Here is a 20,658-nt window from a genome sequence, read left to right on the forward strand (position 1 = left end):
TTCCGAAAGTAAGCTTTTGCTTATTGGTATCTAGATAAAAAGTTTCTGCATCAAATTACTATTACACATTGTGTTTTTATGCAAAACGTTTCAATGAAGACCTATGAAATTGCCTTTTTGATTACATATATGATCTTTAATTCAACTAATCGATAGCTTCCAACATTGTAGGATCCTTGGTCAACCCCACACACTGTACACACGTCTTTAACTGGGTGTCATATTGTCCACAAACATGTTAGTAGTCCATGTTAGAGCCAGTATGAAAGTGTGTTCATGCTCTCGTGAGAAGCCTTCACGTCTTCCTCTGCGCTTTTCCTACCGGGTCAGCGATGATGACAACTCCCCATGCAGCCAAACCTGAAAGATTAAATACGGTTGTGCATAAATTACTTGAAAAGACGACAATCATTGTCATACCCTGTAACGGTACTGGAGAACTTACAGGCAGCAAAGGTGATCTGCGCCACTGTCCCCATAGAGGTGGGTCCACCTAGTCGCATCACTCCCCGGGCTGCATAGTACACGTACGCTCCGGACAGGACCAACCCTCCGCCGGAGATGACCCGGCAGCTCCAGCAGCCCTTAAACAGCTGGCTAGGTTTTGACACGGGGGCGTCTGCTCCTCCTGTTGGAGCCTCTGGTGCTGTTGACATTGTACTACAGGACATGTGCTAATGCTAACAGACTTCCGGGTCAGAAACGCATGGAGACGTCAGAAAACATGGAGGAAAAAAAATAAACACTCCGCTTCTCGAAACCCCCCTCACACGTTTAAACAATTCAAAGTCACTACCAAATGTTATCTCAAGACCTGATCATGCTGGTTGTATGAAGATCATCAGATTTATAAAGAACTTCCGGGTTATGTTCTAAGTGTTTCCTGTCTTAGATTTTCAAAATAAAGGTTTGTTTATTTCTCGCCGCTAGGTTGCCAGTACATTTTTTTCTGTGATGCGTTCAGGGCAAGACAAGTAAATACGTATTTGGAAACGCATACATGGACCTGCTGTACACATTTTTATCTTGAGGATCAATATGTATAGAGTAAAACAATATTATTTTTCAAGGGGAGTAAGATAATAGGATAAGAATAAGATAGGATGCAGCCCCTGAATTGGGACATGGCTAATAAGTGACTCACTAGAAGGACTCCTGACCCCTCACACAGGCTATGGTGCAACAAGTGCGTCTGGATAACATTCATGTCTCTCGTGGAAGTAACAATGTTTTTGCTGCTTGTCGTTTTTGTTAGCTTCTCCTTAACGTCGGCAGTTGGTCAGACAGAGCCAGCCGTAGACTCCTCGTACGTGGCCGCTGTGTATGAGCACAACATAGTCCTGAACCCGGAGCCTCGTGTCCCCCTGTCCCGCCCCGCTGCCCTGCAGCACATGAAGAAGAACCTGGATGTCTACGAGGAGCAGGCTGCCCGGGCCGCTCAGCAGGTATGGGCAGGTCAGGAGAGAGTTAAACGTTTACTATTTATGTCAAAGTTAACGTAAAGTCAAACTTAACAATTTTTCCTGACCCTATTTTTTCTTTATTGATACAACTATTACATTATTATTAATTCATAACGTTTTACTGTATTGGGCTTTGCATCCTTTAAGTTAAGCCTCAAATGTCATTGGTTGCTATAAATTCATTTTTCAATTTCAGTTACTTGAGTCCACTAAATTTAACATAATTAAAGTTTCCCCAGCACCTAAAAAATAACTCATATTGGACAGACCACTAACTGATCTGATCTGTAAAAATGATTGCAAATCACAGTATGTATAATATTAAATAAGAATTGAGTCTGTCAACATGAGGGGTTGTATCTCTCTGCATGCTGACAGAATGATGCACATTTAATGTCAGAGTACATGACTACAGTAGAGTAATTAAGCTCTATGCTCTGCCCTCCTCTTCCCTTCAGGGTGCCCAGATCCTGGTGTTTCCAGAAGATGGTCTTCAGGGTTTTAACTTCAGCCGTTCGTCCATCTCTGGCTACCTAGAAACCATTCCTGACCCCCAGCAGGAGAGCTGGAACCCCTGCACAGAACCAGGCAAATACAACAACACAGAGGTGCAACAGGCATTCTGACATGACGCACTTACACGGAGACACCGCCAGGCTGCTCGGATGCTTCACCCGTGCAGCACCAGTCTGTGAATATAATTCCATTTGAGTGGTTGTGTTTCACAGGTTCTGCAGCGTCTGAGCTGTATGGCCCGTCGTTACAACCTCTACCTGGTGGCCAACATGGCTGACCTGCAGCCCTGCCCCCTGAAGACGGACGCCTCCTCCTGTCCATCTGATGGACGCTGGCAGTTCAACACCAACGTGGTTTTCAGGTACAGTGCAGACATTGAAATAAAGTTTAGCTGAAGTCCAGCAAGTGCACCAATGCATAATTTCCTCGTTTATGGGAGCTGTTAACAGAATCTTCTTTCATACAGGTCAGATGGCCTGCTGGTGGCTCGCTACCATAAACACAACCTCTACTTTGAGGAGGCCTTCGACGCGCCGCCACAACCTGAGATCACAACGTTTGATACACCTTTTGCCGGGAAATTTGGTCTCATCATTTGCTTTGACATCCTGTTCCACGAGCCCACAGTTACCCTGTTGGAGAAGGTAGAAAAACAGCCACTCTAACTCTTTACCCAACTCTACATTCCTGTGGTCGGTCTTCTCTTTTCCTCACATCCTCCTTCACCTTGGACCCCTTTCAGGGTGTTCGTCAGTTGATCTTCCCCACGGCCTGGATGAACCAGCTCCCTCTACTGGACGCGATCCAGTTCCAGCAGGCGTTCAGCATAGGTGCCAATGTCACCCTGCTGGCGGCCAACATTCGTAGTGACCGACTGATCATGACAGGGAGTGGTATCTACACCCCGTCTTCTGCCACGTACCACCACGCCCAGAAAGGAGACCCAGAAGAGGGCAGGCTGCTGGTAGCCAGGGTGCCAGTCTTAGACCCACTGTTGATGGGGCAGAGCGGGGTCACAGAGGAGGGGGTAGTTAGGGGTGAGTCCACATCATCTACAGCGACAGACTCTGGATACTGTCACAAAGAGAACTGTCTTGAACCTCCTGAAACTGCTTCTTCAGTTCTTCCCTCCTCCACCACCTTCACCTCCTCCATGATGTATGACCCATTTACATTTATCCTCCTAAACGAGACAGAGGGCAAGGTGAACGTGTGTGATGGCACCTTTTGCTGTCACCTGCAGTACCGGCGGTTACCACCAGGCGGCAGTAAAGAGCTCTACGCATTGGGAGCATTTGCCGGAACACACACAGTGAACGGACGTTACGCCCTGCAGGTAGGAAAGAGAAGAATTGGGGATATATATAACTGCGTCATGATGCTCTTGTCACATTTATCACTTGTCTGTTGCAGGTGTGTGCACTAGTCCGCTGTGCAGGGTTGGACGTCAGTTCCTGTCGACAGAACGTGGAAGAGGCGGAGTCAAAAATGGACTTCCTGTTAGAGGGGAAGTTTGGGACCAGATATGTGTACCCATCACTTTTGGTGAACAAGCTTGTCCTGGAGCAGCCAGAGCATCTGGAAACAGCTGCAGATGGCAGAGTGACCATGAAACACTCGAAGATGACTGATGGGCTGGTCACTGCCTGTCTGTACGGACGCATGTATCACCTGGACAATGAATGAACTGTTTGGGAACAGATGGAGAAAAATATCATTTATAAACTGAGTTGAAAATAACAAATCTGACCAAGACTGCTAATGACAACTCAGGTGTTGAACATTTGTGTTCTGTAAGATATAACTGCTATGAATGAAAAACAAATCCTTTTTATTTGTTCATTACTTAATCTTTACAAACATCACCAGTGGCGTTCATCCTTTGCCTGAAAGTTGCTTTTCCCTAAAAAAAGGCAATATTTATCAATTTCTCTCTTTCTCCACACACACACACACGCAAACACACATACACACACAGTGTCAGCCACTTTCCCCAGTCTCCTGTACAGTACACATTGGGTAGTTACAGCATTGCAAGTTAAAAGTTCCTTAAAGCAGCTCATTGGGGTCATCTATGAAATGACTCCTGGACCAATCACAAGGTAAATGGGTCCGACAGCCACCTGCTGTCCTAATCAGTCCCCGTGGGTTCAGTCTCCACTTGGAATACATTTATAGGATTAACTCATGACTTCCTCTCCAAGGAATTCAAAAGTGGTTAACACATTAGCAATGTGTACGAGTGACAGCCACCAGTGTCTGCCATGAATTAAAAACTCAAGTACAGTAGGGAAAACAGTAATCAATCTCCTGGTCCCATAAGATCGTCCTCTGTTTCTTCTTTAGACAATCGTGCCAAAAAAAGTCCTGTGAGCGTTTCTCCAGTAGATGCTCTTCTAGTGTTAGTTGAAGGAAAAAGTGTGAAAAGGCTTAAAACCACTCCAAAGTATCAGCAAAGAGTAGGTACTTAATTTAAAAAAGGAAAATTAAAAAGACACTGGCCGTGTTACTGGCCATACAGTGATGGTGTCTGAGATAAACATAGTGTAAATATATTCTATCTTTTAGTACATTATTTTTCACCCCGTGGGTATGCACCTTAAGGAAACAAATGTGTTTTCGATTAAAGTTTACTTTTAGATTTAAGCTTATACCTAAAAATAATCTGCACACTGGCTCTATTTTCTCCCTCTCTCCTCTCTTTTAGTTCCTTGTCAGTGATCTATTAAGGCTCCTGAGTGGCTGGCTAGCTTGTCAGTATTGTGGGGCTCTGTCCAATAGCAGGTATGTCCTCAGTATGTTTCTGAGTCTGAGTCATTCAGTTCATCATCCCCAATGACGGACGTCAGCGGCCGCTCCGGTCTGCAGTGGGAAACGTGGTCGGGCCTCAGAGAGGGAGGAGTGTCGAAGGCCACGCCTTTGGAGACGTGGTTGTTGGTGGGGTGGTGGTTGATGACTGGCTGAGTTTGAGAGGGTGCAGACAAAGCTGCTATGGTGACCATAGGGGAGGTGGGCATCATGGAGTTGAGGATGAGTGCCAGACAGTCGGCCACATCACGGTTGGGAGCGCAGGCCAGAGCAGGAGTGTAACCTAGGAATAAGAGAGGCGCGAGAGAGTTAGAACTATAATTATGTTCAGAAGGACGGACGACCCGGAAACAAAGAACCTCATGTCACGGCTATAGTATGTCATGGAAATGTCATTTATTTGACAAGTACACAGAAAGAGATATCGACATAGCAACATTGAGAATGCAAAGTATACTACACATGGCAACATACAGATAATAGGAGCACACTAAAGCGTCAGGTTTGCACTCATTCATGCCCGTTTATAACTGCATCTGCGAGGCAGATTGTTAAGGGCGGCTATTGCAGAAGGAATGAAACTCCTAAAGCAACCGCTTCTCCAACGAACAGCTGACAACAGAAAGACGGAGCATACCCCAAGAAAAGTCATGAAAAAGTCATAGCGTAGTATGCAATTAAAAAGTCGAAGGATAGTATTTTAAAAAAAAGTGATAGTATATCACTATAAGTCATAATACAGCATGTTGAAGATAACCATAGTATAGTATGTCAGAAAAACGTCATTAAAATGTCATAATATAGTATTTAAAAAAAAAAAAGTATTTTAAGTTATAGCATGTAAATAAAAGTCATCAAAAAGTTATAATATAAATGTTAAAAAAAATCATTAAAAAAATCAAAGTACAGTATGTCAAAAGTCATTAAAAAGTCAAAACAGTATGTTGTAAAAAGTCAGTTTAGTATGCCATAGTACAGAGTCATACAAAAGGTTATCGTATGGTATACAATAAGAAATATCATGAATGACGTTACTGAGATTAACAAGAATGGGACAGACCACTGCTGCCGCCGGCATGGAGGTCTAACAACATGTCGCTGCTGAAGTGTGTATGAATAGTGAGGTGTGTGAGAAAGCAGAAACACTGACCGTTCTCGTCCACTGCTAAAACACTGGCTCCTTTCCTCAGCAGCTCCTGGACCACCACCGTCAGTCCCTTCTTGGCTGCTACATGCAGAGGCCTGAAAGAAGGTGGAGGGAGATTTTAAAATACATCAAGTCTGAACATAGAGGATTTACCCATCAGCACAGCTAAATGTTGGCCTGAGCCGAGGAACGCTACGTACGTCTGGAGAGCAGTGTTGGTGCAGTTGATGAGGTTCTTATCGCTGATCTTCTCCAGAATCAACAAGGCACTCGTCTCATGACCCTCACAGGAACAGAGAGCGACCAAGTAAGGAATAAAAAATAAGTATAATCATAGATGTCTGGCACAATCCGGAAATAATTCACAATGGCCAGTGAATAAAAACACATTTCCTGTCTCAGTAAATGGTTATTACCTTGCTGCAAGCCAGATGTAATGCTGTGTTCCTGTTTGTATCCTGTAGTGTGAAGTCTGCTTTCGCACTGCTCACCAACATCTCTGAAACACACCAAACGGCAATGGTTACGTGTCAAAGGTTTAGAAATGAAAGGCCAAACGGTGTGTCTAAGTGTCAATGGGGGCGTACTGACCCACAGTATTGGTCTGTCCGTTTAGAGCCGCCATCATCAGCGGTGTGCTGCATATGTGTGTGTCGACTACGTTCGCCTGAGCGCCCTGGCTCAGCAGAAGGGAGACACACTCCACGTGGTCGGAAAAGGCTGCGGCGTGGAGGGGGGTCCTGCGTTGACACAAACACAGTTGACAATATACCGGCAGAGCTTGTGCTCCCCTCCAGACATCTTCTCATCCTCATCATCATCATCATCTCTCACCTGCCCTTGGAGTCAGTGGTGTTGACGATAGCTGTGCCCAGGGAGTCAATTAGCATCTCAGCCACTCCCTCGTTATCGCTCATACTGAAATACACAACACACACTGTCACACACACCTTCAGACCGACGTCTATTTACATTAAAAAAAACATTCATTGGCACATATTGTCTTACACAGCACAGTGCAGCGGACTGAAAGAGTTGCCCTTAATCTTCTTGAACACCTCTTGGTCCAACAACACCTCCACGCAGGCGTCATATCCTAGGAAAACAAAGAGAGGATGGAGGTACAACGGGAGGAACAGACATACTACTTTGCTGTGGTTTCACACAGAATGTCTCTCAAGTGTCGTGCTATGTCCCCCGTACCGTTGTAGCAGGCCCAGTGCAGTGGTGTGTAGCCCTGGTTGTCAGTGAGGTGCGTGTGTGAGGTGGTGCTGGTGGTGGCCTGCAGGAGGGCCCCCAGGACCCCCACACGGCCACAGGCGGATGCCAGGTGAACAGGGGAGCGGCCCAGGATGTCTCTGACGCACACGCTGGCCCCACGCTGGAGCAGAGCCTCTACACTCTCCTCCTGGCCCGTCACCGCCTGTGTGAAAAGCAAGAGAGTGGAAAATAATAATGATAAATATAGTATAATAACATATTATAATATTAGTGAGCGAATGTCTCACCCCTCGGTGGAGTGCCGTCCTCCCCCAGCGGTCCTGATTGTCGACACTGGCTCCTTGACTGAGTAGAGAGTACACACACTCTGTGTGTCCATTCAGCACCGCCAACATCAGAGGAGTCCTGGACACAGCGTGGAAATGTGACATAACTAAAAGTACTTTTATGTATATATTCATGAAACGAGTTAAAGTAATCTTCTCAGACAAAAGAAATGCATAATAATCTCACACTCACTGTCCATTGGTGTCTTGTACATCCACATTAATGTGTTGGTCGTTGGTGCTCATGAGCAGGCGCAGGCACTCTGGGTGGCCATTCATAGCTACGACACACACACACAAACACACACACACACACACACTAGAGCATGACTTTGTTTTTCTAAAGCAACATGTTTCCAAGCGAGAAAACAATCCTCAGTCATGTGAACGTGTTGCATCCAAACAGGTGCCTGTGGTTGTATGTGCCTCTGTGTATACCTGCAGCATGTATGGCTGTCTTTTTGTGTGTATAGTCACGGGTCATGGGGGAGGAGCCGTGGTGCAGCAGCATGGAGACACACTCCTGGTGACCCTTGGAGCAGGCCAGGCTGAGGGGGGTTCGGCCCTCCAGGTTGCAAACATCCACTTCCAGCAAGGACGACAAGAGAACCTCTAAAGCCCCACAGTGTCCATGGTAAGCCTAAATCAATGGAAGACACACACACCAATAGACACTTCTGTTATGTCTAATGGTAACAGACACGGCAGAGACAGTGAAATCCTGTATGTGAGAGAGACAAACAACCAAATACAGACACACATCTTGAACTCACCGCCAGGTGGAGCGGACTGACGGGGGCCTGGCTCTCTGAGTCACTCATGATGTCTGCTCCTGCTGTCTCCATTAACTGAAATAGAGAGATGGTTCCCACATTAACTCATTTTAGATCCAGGGGTGCAGACAGAGCAAGTTGCGCAGAAATTAGGCCGCGATCACACTGCTGCATTTGGTCCAAATGTATTGAAGGAGAGATTTCGGGTGGTGTTTTTGCTATGAGGAGATTTAGGTTTAAAAAAAAAAGTGTTTTCCTTCCAAATGCATACAATGGTGATTGTATTTGTTATCCAACCAATAACAAGATAGAAGAGTTTTCACAGTAGCTTCACCTGCCCACCAGACGATCCAACCACTATGTTCCCCATTTGACCAACAGAGGGAGCTACGTACAAAAAAATGTAAGAGCTCACTCACCACATCAAGAGGCGTCTCACTTGCCATCTGAAAGAAACACAAAGACTCTTTATGATACTATGACAAGTGTGCTTGTGTGCTGTAGTTCAAAGCACACAAAGGTGTTCAGATTTTCTGACCGTCTGTAGGACATGCAACATATTTGTCACTCTTTGTGGTAGCTGTACACACCAGTTCCAGGCAGAGTGTGCGTCCATAAGCTGAGGCATAGTGCACAGCACTGTAACCCTGTTTGTCTCTCATTCCTGGATCGGCATCGTTCCTCAACAGGTACTCCACACACCTGACAAAGACCAAAAAGAGGAGATGATTTGTAAAGCCTTCATCCGACACTGAGGATTATTTCTTTACACTTTGATCAATTAAACACAGCGTAGAACGTACTTTCCATCAGTGTCGGCTGCAGCAGCGTAGTGCAGGGGGCTGCAGCCTCTCTGGTCCAGCTCATTGATGCTTGCCCCAGAGCCCACCAAGGCAAACACACAGTGGTAGTTACAGTTGGCTGATGCATAGTGTAGTGGAGTCCTAGGATGGTCAAAAAGTCTTCCTCAGATTTCAGACCTTATTTCTCTTCCTAACATTTCTAGAATCAAACTACACGCCTGGCTCACCTTCCAAAGTTGTCTTTCCTGTTAAAGTCCGCTCCAATGTTCAACAGCAGGTTCAGACACTCCAGGTTCCTGGTTGGATAGACAAGATTCAACAGTGGTGTTTTGCTGACATACTAATCTATTGTAATCAAGTGCACGGATCATATTTCAGTGCACAAGAGAGATGGCAGAAAGAAAACAAAGGGTGAATGCCGTTAAATAAGGAACAAAGAAAAGCATCAAAGAGGCTCAGGGATGAAAGAATAGTCGTGCATTGAGCAGGAATGATGACTCACCCTCCAGCTGCAGCGGCATGTAGACAGGTCCTTCCAATGTCATCAGGGGTGTCCATGTCAAACCCTGCAGAAATATGTTATCAGCATCAATTAAGATGTCAACTAGGTAATTCCACTGACAAGAACGGCGTCAGCATGAACGTACCTGAGGACAGCAGCTTCCTGCAGCAATCCGAGAAGCCGCTAAGAGCTGCCAGGTGTAGAGGGAACATCCCGTGAATGCCTCTCCTGAAAAAACATGGAGGCAAAGAAGGCAAGCCACCACAGGAGGGTGAGGTGTGGGAGCATGGGTGGTAGTATGGTTTATCCTGAGATTAAACATCCCCAATCATCAAATCGTTCCGTTGTAATTTGTGCGTCTTATCATTAAAGCACATGTTCAGTGGGAAGACAGATGGACAGATGGTTAAATGTCAATTGTTACTAACTTGGCGGTGTCGGCTTCGTGTTTGATGAGTGCTGTGATGATGAGCTCATGGCCACAGCGGGCAGAGATGTGAAGGGCAGTGTTTCTGCTCTTGTCCTCACAATCAATCTCGGCTCCTACGCACACAATAAAAAACAAAAAGTGCTATTACGTATGTAGTGTATGTGTGAAGCAGGCAGCACACTGCAGAGGCTCTCACCATTTTGAATGAGCGCCTGAGAGCAGGAGAACCTTCCGTGGGTAGCTGCCATGTGGAGCGGGGTTTTACCATCCTTACTCTGGACAGATGGAGGGAGAGACGATGGAGACGAGAAGAGCGGTACAAAGACGATGAATATTATGTTCTGTAGAGTTTAGACCTATATCAGTGCTGCAGTGCATGATTTACATTGAAGTGCCAGTGTGGGAAGCTGAGTCTAATAAAATACTGTAGTGTAAGAAGGCGTAGCATGAACAGAAGCTATCGTAGGCGCCCTCGTGGACCACACACACACACACACACACACACACAGATATATTCCCTGAGCAGCTTGCAGCCTCAGGGAGCCACCCCCTCCCCCGTCATCTTCCATATGGCCTTACATCTTGAGGCTGTGGGGACCTAATATCACTTTCCATCACTGCTACCCAAGTGTTAACACTGTCATTTCAACTTTCTACTAGAAACTGGGCAGGAAACGCACAAGGACACGGGCTTCTTATCTCTATAGCCCTACAGGTGATGTATGAATCCAAATATCATTTATCAGCTAAATTTGGCTGATTCAGTGTTTGTGTGAAAGTGTATCTTCATAAGGACACACCCGCATGTTGATGTGAGCTCCGTGGGCCAGCAGCAGCTCCTGGCACAGCGCTCCCTGGCGTGAGGAGGAGGCAAAGTGGAGAGGAGAAAACCCCCTCTCATTCACCTGAAGCAAGGTACCAAAGAAAAACCATTAAACACACACAATCACTACGCACATACTATCTCACACAAGTACACACACACACACACACCTGGTTGACATTGGCCCCCGCCTCGATGAGCTCACTGACCACCACATCCTGTCCGTTGTAACAGGCCAAATGGAGCGGCGTGTTGCCGTAGCCGTTCACCTCGTTGACCTATGCAAGGTGAGAAGTGCCTTTATTGTCTTGTCCATTTAAAATAGCTTATATATCTACGGTTAAAGACTTGGCTGGGTCAAAGGGTTATGGCACAGTATATACTGTGTGTGCATGCTCATATGTGTGTGTGTGTGTCTGTACTGACGTGGACCCCCAGGCCGAGCAGGTAGTGCACTGTGCTGCTCATGCCACTGGAGGCGGCTGCATGGAGCGGAGTGTACGCTTTTTTGTCCTTACAGTCAACCTCTGCTCCACTGGCCACCAATAACTTCACCACCTCCAGGTGACCTGAAACAGAGGAGGACGGGGGGGGGAGGGAATGACATTTAAAAAAGAGAGCGAGAGGCTTTATCTAGTTCAATAAAAAGGACATTTGCATTCAAAACCATGCAATAAAAGAGTCTCACCCATGTAGGCTGCCCAGTGAATGGCTCTCCTGTCCTTCTTGTCAAATGCATTAATGTTGGCTCCTCTGGACAGCAGCAACTTCACCATCTACCACACAAAAGCAAATTAACTAGATGCAGACATGGCATGCGAGTGTCCCCTGTGTGTGTCTACAGGAGACCCACCTCTACGTGTCCACTGAAGGCAGCGTGGTGCAGGGCGGTGCGTCCCGCTCGGTCAGACACATTGACGTTGCTGAGCAGCGGGACCAGAGCCTCGGCGCAGCGCACCGCCTTGTTGCTCGCCGCCACGTGCAGCGGCGTCTGCCAGTTCTTGTCCCGGGCGTTCACATCGGCACTGTGCTTCAGCAACACTGCCACTGCGTCCTGCGTGGACAGTGAGCATGGGTCAGTGAGCATGAGTGTGCAGACTATTTTTAAAAATGCCTCAGTGTACTAACAAAGTACATGCCAATGTGTGGGTGGTTGTGAAAGTCTTTGCTATCCTTAGGGGGCTTTCATGCCGACACTAGCGCTGAGAAGGCAGCATTCCATAGCTGCTGAGGGACGCGGTTATCGTCGCGTAATTAGTGGAGTCATCACAGCACACATTAGCACGTGTGTTTGTGTAGTGGTGTGTTACCTCACTACAAGAGGCGACAGCTCGGTGAAGAGGAGTCAACCACTTGTTGTCTTTGGCATTAACTCTGGCTCCTGGAGGAGAGAAGGCGAGTGAGAGAGAGAGAGAGAGTGAGTGGATATCAGAGATATGGCAGCAATGGCAGACACGGCAAAGTCAAGCATGGTGGAATCATTGAAAGACACATTGAAAAGGCCCAAGATATAGTAAAAAAGCTTTAAGACAAACTAATAGCTTAAAAGGCTTTTCACACTTTCACTTATGGGAAGGGGGTCTTCTGAGGCAACCGGGCCTGGAAGATATAGAGCTCCCGTGATGCTCTTTGGCACCGCTTGGGGTTAAAATAGCCCTGAAGCTGCACCTGTTGCACGTTATTGCGAAACAGTGAACACAAATACACACATACACACATACACACTTCCATACTACACGTGTAACTATTGAGGGAACAGGGAGCTACATTTGGGGGAAAAAGAAATGAGGAAAAGACAGTAGCTTTGAATAGTTAAGGAAAGCAGGGCAGGATTTGGGGTATTTTGACTCAAATCTTGTGTTTCTTTATACAAAAAAATAAAAAAATGTGTTTCAAATTTAGCTTGACCTGGTTGAAATCTTAAAATAAAACAGACAAATACATTACTTTCATATACCTTTCATATAAAAAGCAGGATTACACGATTTGACTCGAGAATAAATGACTTGTCAACTTTCCAGTGTGAGAATGAAAAATGAATGAATGTTTAATTATGCAAAGGAATTATTAAACACTAGACGAATTTAGGAGAGCTAATATGGATGCATAGATGGAAAAACAGGACCAGATGGACGCCAACATTGTGGACGGATAAGTAAGCTTTCCAGAAGAATTGACGGCTATTTGGTGGAAATGAAATCAAACGGATGTCTGAATGGATTGACAGCTGGGCCGTAGTGTTTACCTGAGAGGATGAGCAGCTCAATGATCTCAGCGTCTCCCAGGTAGGCTGCAGCATGCAAAGGCGTCCTCTTCTCATTGTCCTGACAGGAGATACCAAAATACAGAAAAACACAAATTTAAGCATGTGCACCATTTGTCTTTTTCACACAAACAGAAGCCGTGGGACACATGCTCACACATCATGATGGGGTGAATGTGCCCCAAACTAAATCTATACACCGCACGCTGTTTCAGACCACAAGAAACATGAGACTCCAGCCACAAGGAGAACAATGTCCGTCATGTGATCACTTCTATTCTGCACTTCGCTCCATCACGTCAACACACCCTGCTGCAGCCTCTCTCTCTCTCTCTCACTCTCTCTCTCTAAACCTGGGCTTCAAACAAATGTCATGTGACTGCAATAGTTTTCGGGCCAGTGTTGCTGACTCTAAAAAAAACTCAGTGTGATGACCCCAGCACTACAGACCCACAAAAGACGGACAGAGAGAAAAACAAAAGACGGTGAAAAAGAACGAGGTGTAAACTGAGGAAATGTATTCAGAGAGACCGGGGACAGAGAGTGAAAGGGAGAAAAAGGAAGAAGATATAGAAGATTATGTCCTCAAACGATAAGAGACGGTGGTGTTATGAACAGGTCATGTGTCCGGCCCTGATTGACAGCTATATAGGACGGGGAAGCTGCCAGAAGGCACTCTGAGTCAGTCAATCGATCAACTCTCCTTGTTTTTGTTTTTCCATCTGTCATTGTGTGTGTGTGTGTGACGCTACAGTGTGAAAAGCAAATAGACAGGGGTGTGGTCACAACAAAACCATTTATATTGGGAGAATACAAGCGTGTGACCTATACCTGAATGTTGACATCCTCTTTCTTGAATACGAGGGAGCGAACTTCATCCGGGTCGACGTTGAAGATGGCTCTTAACAGAGACGGCTGCGGAGACAAGGAGAAGACGAGGTGATGCTGATGTACACGACCACAAGCTCCATTTGCAAGGCAGTCGTTTTCTGTGCTGACAACGGTGTTATCAGTGTGAGTTATGAGCCACAGGTTACACACGGCTGTATATCACGCATTTCTTTATGACAGTAAAGCAAACAATAAATTTTTCTATCTGTGAGGAGTTACAGCTATGCCCCTCTTGCCACATGATGCGAGATCAGCTGTACAAGGAGGACCATTTTAACAAGTTACACAAGATAAGCAATGCGCTTAAGAAGAGATGCACGTTTTCCCAGAAGGAAGAAGCTGAAAATGAAAGACAGATCTAGGAACAGCTCTTTAAGACTATTTCATTTATGTACATCTGTGTGTCTGTGTGTGTGTGTGTGTGAGAGCGCGCGGTGCCTCATACTGAGTGGGTTTTTGTAAACAGTGTTGCTCAGCAGGCATGACAACCTTCACGAGAAGAGCATACAGCCATTCAAATGAAAGGTTAAGTAACACTATTTTGATTACTGGGTTCAAATACAGAATTGATCACGATTATAAATCAAGATGTATTTCTATTTATAATGACACTACACTCTCTTTACTTTTAATATCTGATCATTACAGCAGTTTCCTTGTTTTCAATATGTTTGGATAAGTAATTAAGATTGCAACGAGGAAATAAGACCGATAATGCACAATTTACTATAAGCAGTGCTTTTCTTTGAGCTGCAACGTTTAGAATGCACACACAAAGTAAACAAACATCAGAACATTAATGATTCAAAGGAGGTCTGGAGAGGCTTGAAATTAAAAAGCCGCTCTGAATTACATTATAATGCCATTCCCTCCTTTGACATCGAGTACTTAAAGTCTGTGGAAGTGTAAAGGGTCTCAATGAACATTTCGTCACACACACACACAGCAAAGGGCTGCCAGGTTGCACCATTTAGTAGTACATGAGTATCATGATGTGGGAGCTTCTCCGTTTTCCTCATCCCTCTCTCATTTCGTCCCAACTAAAAATAAGTGAGTCCGTCAGGCATTGCCGGCGTCTGTCTCATGCCTGCGACGCCGATGACCACTGCAACTGTGTCGGAGATCGGAGAAGGTGGACAAATATTAAGAGAGCAAACCCCCTCTGGCTTTGCGCCTTCTCGGTGTAAACTTCAAAGAGCAGCTTTCATACGACGGAGAGACTGTTGTTTAAATTGTAGGCTTAGACTACAAAGGCCCGGGCCTTACTGATAATCTATACAAACCAGCAGTCATCTCACATGGCAGGCTATATCGGTGATTGTAGTCGGTGCTATATTTAGCAAAGGATGACAAATGTTGGCAGTCATTGTGTTTTCATGCAATGAGACGTGGAACTACGTACTTCAGCACGGGTTTAAACTTCATGCCGGGTATGACAAGAGCATCGGTCTGTTTGAAACCTCAACTCTGTCGTTTGTCATTCATTCGAACGAAAGAACCGAACAGGAGCAACCCCATCTCACCTTGTCCTCCTGAGCGGCAGCCCTTCGAGAGGCATGATGGGATCTGCGGTCTGGGGATGATTTGGGCCGGGGAGGTGGAGGTGAAGAGGAGGGCTCATCCTCCTCCACCTCCTCCAGCACCACGATACACACACGACTTGCCCGTTCTGACCGCATCAGGAACACTCACACACACACTCTCGCTCTCACGCATACACACATAAATACACAGTGTTCCCTTTCACATACATGCCCAATTCAGGGGGACAAAGGTCAGCAGTAAATCCCATAAACAAGAGCAATTTCCTCGTCAAAACAACACGGCACATCTTCATGTAAAATCCAATGAGAGATCCAGCTGTGTCCTCTATCTGTCAGTGTCGCTTTGCAGCATGTCTCCTCTCTCCTCTCTCTCTCTCTCCTCTCCTCTCTAGCCAACACTCTGTGTGTGCAGCGGCAGCGGAGACAGCAGGGAATTCCTCTGCGTAATGGTGGCGGTAGGCGGCATGCGGCAGAATGAGCTTGGGCTGCCTAGCAGCGCACAGGAAGCTACATATCCTCACTGCTGTGCTGCAGCCAGGAACACACACACACATACACGTCAGATGCAAATACACACACACACACACACACACACACAGAGACCCTGTGATTAGCGTGGACAGCAGCAGCAGCCAGTGTATGTGTGGGCATGCGTAGCTCGTTTCAGGCAGACTGCTGAAGCCAGCGCTTTCAAAAGAAGCGAGGGAGAGAGGGAGAGAGAAGGGGGAGGGGAGAGAGGGAGAAAGTGAATGGAAAAGAGGACAGAGAGCTAGAATAATTGTAGGTAGGTACCTAGACCACCATAACACAAAGAAACCTGAAGAAGAATGGGGCAAAGGACACTGAGGGTGCAAAAACTGATGACAGAAAGTTGACCTGGAAACTACGTGGCTTAAAAACACAGACTGTAAGGGGTTAGAGATTAAGAGGGGACCATACGTAGAAGAGAAGAAAAAGAATAAAATGGCAAAGGAAGCGAGAAATACTGGCCTGAAGACGAGTTAGGAACCTATTTTGATGCCTGATTGTTATCAGGTCACTTGCTGGCCAGTGCCGGTCCACGAGTTCATTTAAGTGTAATGCCAAAAGTGTAAGTGGAGCGATGACGCTCCAGCGGAGAATGATGATGCAGCACTATTGATTCTTTATTGAGAGCCCTGCTACCTTCGGCAAAACCCCGCCATGTTGTTTGTTGAGCGCTTCAACACTGACTGGATATCTGAATGTTTACTACCGTGTTGTGCTTTGCTTTATGGATCCCGCGCTTGTACACTCAACACAGCTCTGTTCTTTGGTATTGTACATTAAAGTAACGGTATGAACTGAGCACCAATGGTCTCCTTATACTTCAGTTCAGCTTGAGACAATCTAGAAAGCTGTAGCCCACGGGGAATGGTACAAACTAACGTATGTGCAGTACACTGTTGACTTGTTTTTAGAGTTTGCTCAATAAGGTTTTAGTGGTTTGCATCTTCGTAAAGTTGATGCTAAAGTAGAAGTGGCCTTTCCTTTTAAATGTGAGGGAATAAAAGAAAATAGAGACCAGATCGGTGTGTGTGTGTACGTGTGTGTGTGTGTGTGTGTGTGTGTTCCAGTATCCTCTTTGGTGTATTGGCATAGCTTCAAAAGTCCCCATCTCCTCATTATAAAACTGGAACAAACTGGCTTTGCCAGGGAATGTGAGGGTAGCTAACAAGACCAGTCTGTATGTGCATGTCTGTGTGTCTGTCTATGTGTGTGTGTGTGTGTGTGTCTCAGTCTCCTTCATATTCAACACAGATCCGAAAAAGAGCAATCTTGCCAAGCCACACAACCCCATTAACCCAGAGGGAGGGACGATGCGAGGGAGGGCGAATGAGAGAGAGCGATTCAGCTGCACGGAGCCGTTCTGCGGGGCCTACGTTTTGTGTTTAATTGACTTAACATTTTATAAACTGAAAATGAAAACACAGGCTAACAATCTTTCTGCTCCCTGAGTTGACACTACAGATTTGCCTCAAGGGCACAAACAAAGAGTGATGTTAGGGAAGCAAAGTATAGAAACAAACAAGCGATGTTTTGTCTCTCCCTCTTGCATAGAACCGGGGATACTTTCAGGAACGTAGCCCAGAGATGTTTACAGAGAAGATTTGTTGCCATTTCCCCAAACAGAATATTGTCTGTGTGTGCACCGTGTGTATGTGCTTATAGTTGTAATCAGGACTCAGGAGCAAAGCAAGCATGTGGAATAGGCAGGATTTTTTCTTTTGTACGTACAGTAAAGGGTGACCAACACATACTGAGCATTCCTAAACACAAACTACATGACAGTCTGACAACAAAACCTGAAAAAAAATCCATTTTGTGCTGAGCTCAAATGTCTGCTCCATTAATGCTGAGCTGGTGGGACACTAGGAACACATGCTGAAGGTGAAGCAACAACAACAACAGGATGCAGGCCCAACATTATCACAAATACCCTCAAATAAAATTCAGAATACTTCTCCTGAGCTTTAGTTCATGCGAGAGACCCAGCGTGACCGTCCAGATGTGCAGCTTGCACTGACCTCTGCTCTGACCCTGCGACAGGATGCACCGTGTGTAATATAATCTCAGTCCAGAAACTCAAAGGCAGAGGTGTGTGTGTGTGTGTGTGTGTGTGTGTGTGTGTGTGTGTGTTCTGGGACACATACTCGCACAGACAGCAGCTGCAATAATGGTAACATCTGGATGTTTTAAATTAATGCTCTAATTGAAGAGAGGATGAGTCATTGACATTACATGGTTCTAAATTGATATGAGTTAGTAGGCTATGCCAACATTCTCACATTCACACAGACTTCTCATACACTGATGGAAGAGGCTGCCCTACAAGGAGTCAGCCAGCTCATCAGGATGTAAACTAGTGCTCATTCATTCATTCACACGCACACACACACACATAGCACAGCCTGGTTCAGTATCTTGGCCAAGGACACTACGACACATCGACCGGAGGAGCCAGGGATCAATGACCTGCTTTACCTCCAGAACCACAGCCGCCCCAGTTGTTCTGTGTATACTGTGCACATTTTTAGTGTTACATTGTCCTTTAAGGCTCTTTGGCTAATAACCAACACTAACAGCGTATAGCTGATGTATGCATTGTGGACAAGTATACACAAAGAAAACAACAAAGCGCCCCCCCTGTGCTTGACCTAGTGCTTTCATTGATTGTGTGTTCTTTAAATGCCTCCACCATCTCTTTAGGCAGCACCATAGTGTGGCGAGGACACTCTGCATGCAAGGTACAGGACGCCCTCTAGAGGATGAACAGAAGCCAAAAAGGGGGAGACTCACTCCTGTCGCTCTCAGTGGGACTATTTTTGTCCCTTAGTCCAGTTCTCTGTCAGCAAGCACTACAGAAAACAATGGAGAATAGAGGGGGGGGATCTAATCACACACACTCTGCCTGTCCGGAAGACTGGTCAGACCGGGACAAAGCTGCACCATCATTGACCCACTTTGACTGAAGTTCATATAGAGTTACAGAAACATCTTGCTATAACCATTTAGGGCCAATTCTGAACAGAAATAATTTCTATTTCTAAGCACTTGTTTGCCATAATTTACTACAATGAGTGCAACTAACAGTTGTTTTATTCAATCATTATTTGATTATGATATTCATTAATAAATCATTTAGTGTAAAATGTAATAAATAATGACGTATCACAAGTTACCAGAGCCCCAAGTAGCTTTAAGTGTTTGACTAACAGTCACAAAACATTTGCAATCACTGCAACGATGTGAAAAAGAGCAAAATATCATGATTAAAAAGAAATATATGGTGCCTTTACTTGATCATGTAAATGATTCAGAACTACAAAAACAGCGAATTTCCTGATGATTGATACAGCAGCTATTTGAATAGTTTATCTCATGTATTACTTTTCTGTGTGTGGGGGGGTTACCAAACAAAACAATGTTTTAATCCACTATTTTGTTCCTGATGCATGCGTCCACTACAATGGTCAGTGTATAAACTTCCTTTAGGTCCCAGCAGTGTTGATAATGACTGATTTAAGCTTGTGGAAACCGTCTAATTCATGACCACAGCTGGAGAGTGTAGAACCAGCACCAGCTGCTATTTCAGTCTGACAGCCTTTCTTATCACCAGGAACACGTGACAGAGGGAGCTGAAAAATAGACAGCTGACAAAGCAAACTCCCTGGGTAGAAAGTCGGTAGTTAAATCGGAAATATGCTTTCCAATTTAGGATAGCACGTGTCACTAACTTAAATAACCTAATAATGGGGTGGTTTAATAATAATAACGCGGTGTCGTGCGTGAGTTCATGTTGTAAACTAGCATTAGCAGAGGAGTTAGCCACCGTGTTAACCTCCTAGCTGTCAGCTGTGTCCACCAGTCCATCACCACTACAAACGGAAACAAACCGACACAGTCGAAAACAAATGGCAGCGTTACCATGGCTTTTACATGAACGTGAACTCAGTAAACGTAAAGCAACAGGTGACGTGAAGTTAGGCTCTTACGTTACCTGGTTGCTAGCTAACAGTTACAAGTTAGCTTAGTTAGATGTCAGTCGACTTAACGTTAACTGTAAGAACGACAGCAAGCATTAAGCTTAACAAAGCCGTTTAAATGTAATTTACCAGACCGGTAATGTGAGCTCAAAATGAACCGTCAGTGTGACATGGTGGTGACTAAAGTTATACATAAACGCACTCAAAACTACAGCAGTTTTACGTTAAATGTTCGCTGACGTTAGCTAGATACTGTTAACGTTACCTGGTCTTGTATCTTCAACACAGCCATGTTCTCCGTGTAAAAACCAAGAGGAGGCAGTAACGTTTACCGTAACTCTCCCGTGAGTTACGGTAAATTAACGGAGGGAAACTGATTGAGGAGCGACTCTCTGGAGCTTCCCTCCTCTTCCTTCCTGTCGTGTACAGACTCAAATGACAATACGGGACCAAAACTCAGCAACATTTACACTGATTATTTATTATATACATTATTGATATGGAAAATGGCAATCAAAAAGGCATGTTCGCGGTGTGAACGATACCTTTTTCGTTTTAATGTAATATTGATAAAAGGTTTGTTATGCAAGTCTAAGAGCACCTAGTACAGTTTCAAATACAGAATTGGGATACTAATAATCAG

The 20,658-nt window shown here is 45.3% G+C and overlaps 2 protein-coding genes across 2 annotated transcripts; one reads left to right on the forward strand and one right to left on the reverse strand.

Annotated features, from left to right (window-relative positions):
- The first annotated feature begins 1,127 nt into the window (after positions 1-1,127).
- Positions 1,128-3,725, forward strand: btd (biotinidase). Its single transcript, XM_079175955.1, has 6 exons — positions 1,128-1,445; positions 1,922-2,071; positions 2,192-2,340; positions 2,446-2,623; positions 2,722-3,315; positions 3,393-3,725. Exons 1-6 carry the CDS (start codon positions 1,206-1,208, stop codon positions 3,663-3,665), a joined length of 1,584 nt encoding a protein of 527 aa, XP_079032081.1. The 5' UTR covers positions 1,128-1,205; the 3' UTR covers positions 3,666-3,725.
- Positions 3,726-3,795: 70 nt separating this feature from the next.
- ankrd28a (ankyrin repeat domain 28a) lies at positions 3,796-20,341 on the reverse strand. Its single transcript, XM_079175954.1, has 29 exons — positions 20,281-20,341; positions 13,907-13,990; positions 13,058-13,136; positions 12,123-12,193; positions 11,666-11,866; positions 11,501-11,588; positions 11,239-11,381; positions 10,983-11,090; positions 10,790-10,894; positions 10,186-10,264; positions 9,988-10,102; positions 9,705-9,787; positions 9,560-9,623; positions 9,285-9,353; positions 9,058-9,198; positions 8,845-8,956; positions 8,674-8,700; positions 8,255-8,329; positions 7,920-8,121; positions 7,675-7,762; positions 7,443-7,560; positions 7,138-7,357; positions 6,943-7,030; positions 6,769-6,852; positions 6,526-6,674; positions 6,351-6,433; positions 6,135-6,217; positions 5,938-6,029; positions 3,796-5,070 (listed from the first exon to the last, which is right to left on the reverse strand). Exons 1-29 carry the CDS (start codon positions 20,305-20,307, stop codon positions 4,772-4,774), a joined length of 3,177 nt encoding a protein of 1,058 aa, XP_079032080.1. The 5' UTR covers positions 20,308-20,341; the 3' UTR covers positions 3,796-4,771.
- Positions 20,342-20,658: the final 317 nt, after the last annotated feature.

The sequence above is a fragment of the Pholis gunnellus genome (assembly GCF_910591455.1).
Source record: "Pholis gunnellus genome assembly, chromosome: 16".
Taxonomy (NCBI): Eukaryota; Metazoa; Chordata; class Actinopteri; order Perciformes; family Pholidae; genus Pholis; species Pholis gunnellus.

Coding starts and splice junctions, on each gene's coding strand:
- btd (XM_079175955.1), top strand. CDS start 1,206: ATGTCTCTCGTGGAAGTAACAATGTTTTTGCTGCTTGTCGTTTTTGTT. Junction 2,624..2,721: donor CAGTTACCCTGTTGGAGAAG/GTAGAAAAACAG, acceptor GACCCCTTTCAG/GGTGTTCGTCAGTTGATCTT. Junction 3,316..3,392: donor ACGGACGTTACGCCCTGCAG/GTAGGAAAGAGA, acceptor TGTCTGTTGCAG/GTGTGTGCACTAGTCCGCTG.
- ankrd28a (XM_079175954.1), bottom strand. CDS start 20,307: ATGGCTGTGTTGAAGATACAAGACCAG. Junction 13,137..13,906: donor AAGAGGATGTCAACATTCAG/GTATAGGTCACA, acceptor ATCTCCTGTCAG/GACAATGAGAAGAGGACGCC. Junction 11,091..11,238: donor TGCTCGGCCTGGGGGTCCAC/GTCAGTACAGAC, acceptor CACCTTGCATAG/GTCAACGAGGTGAACGGCTA.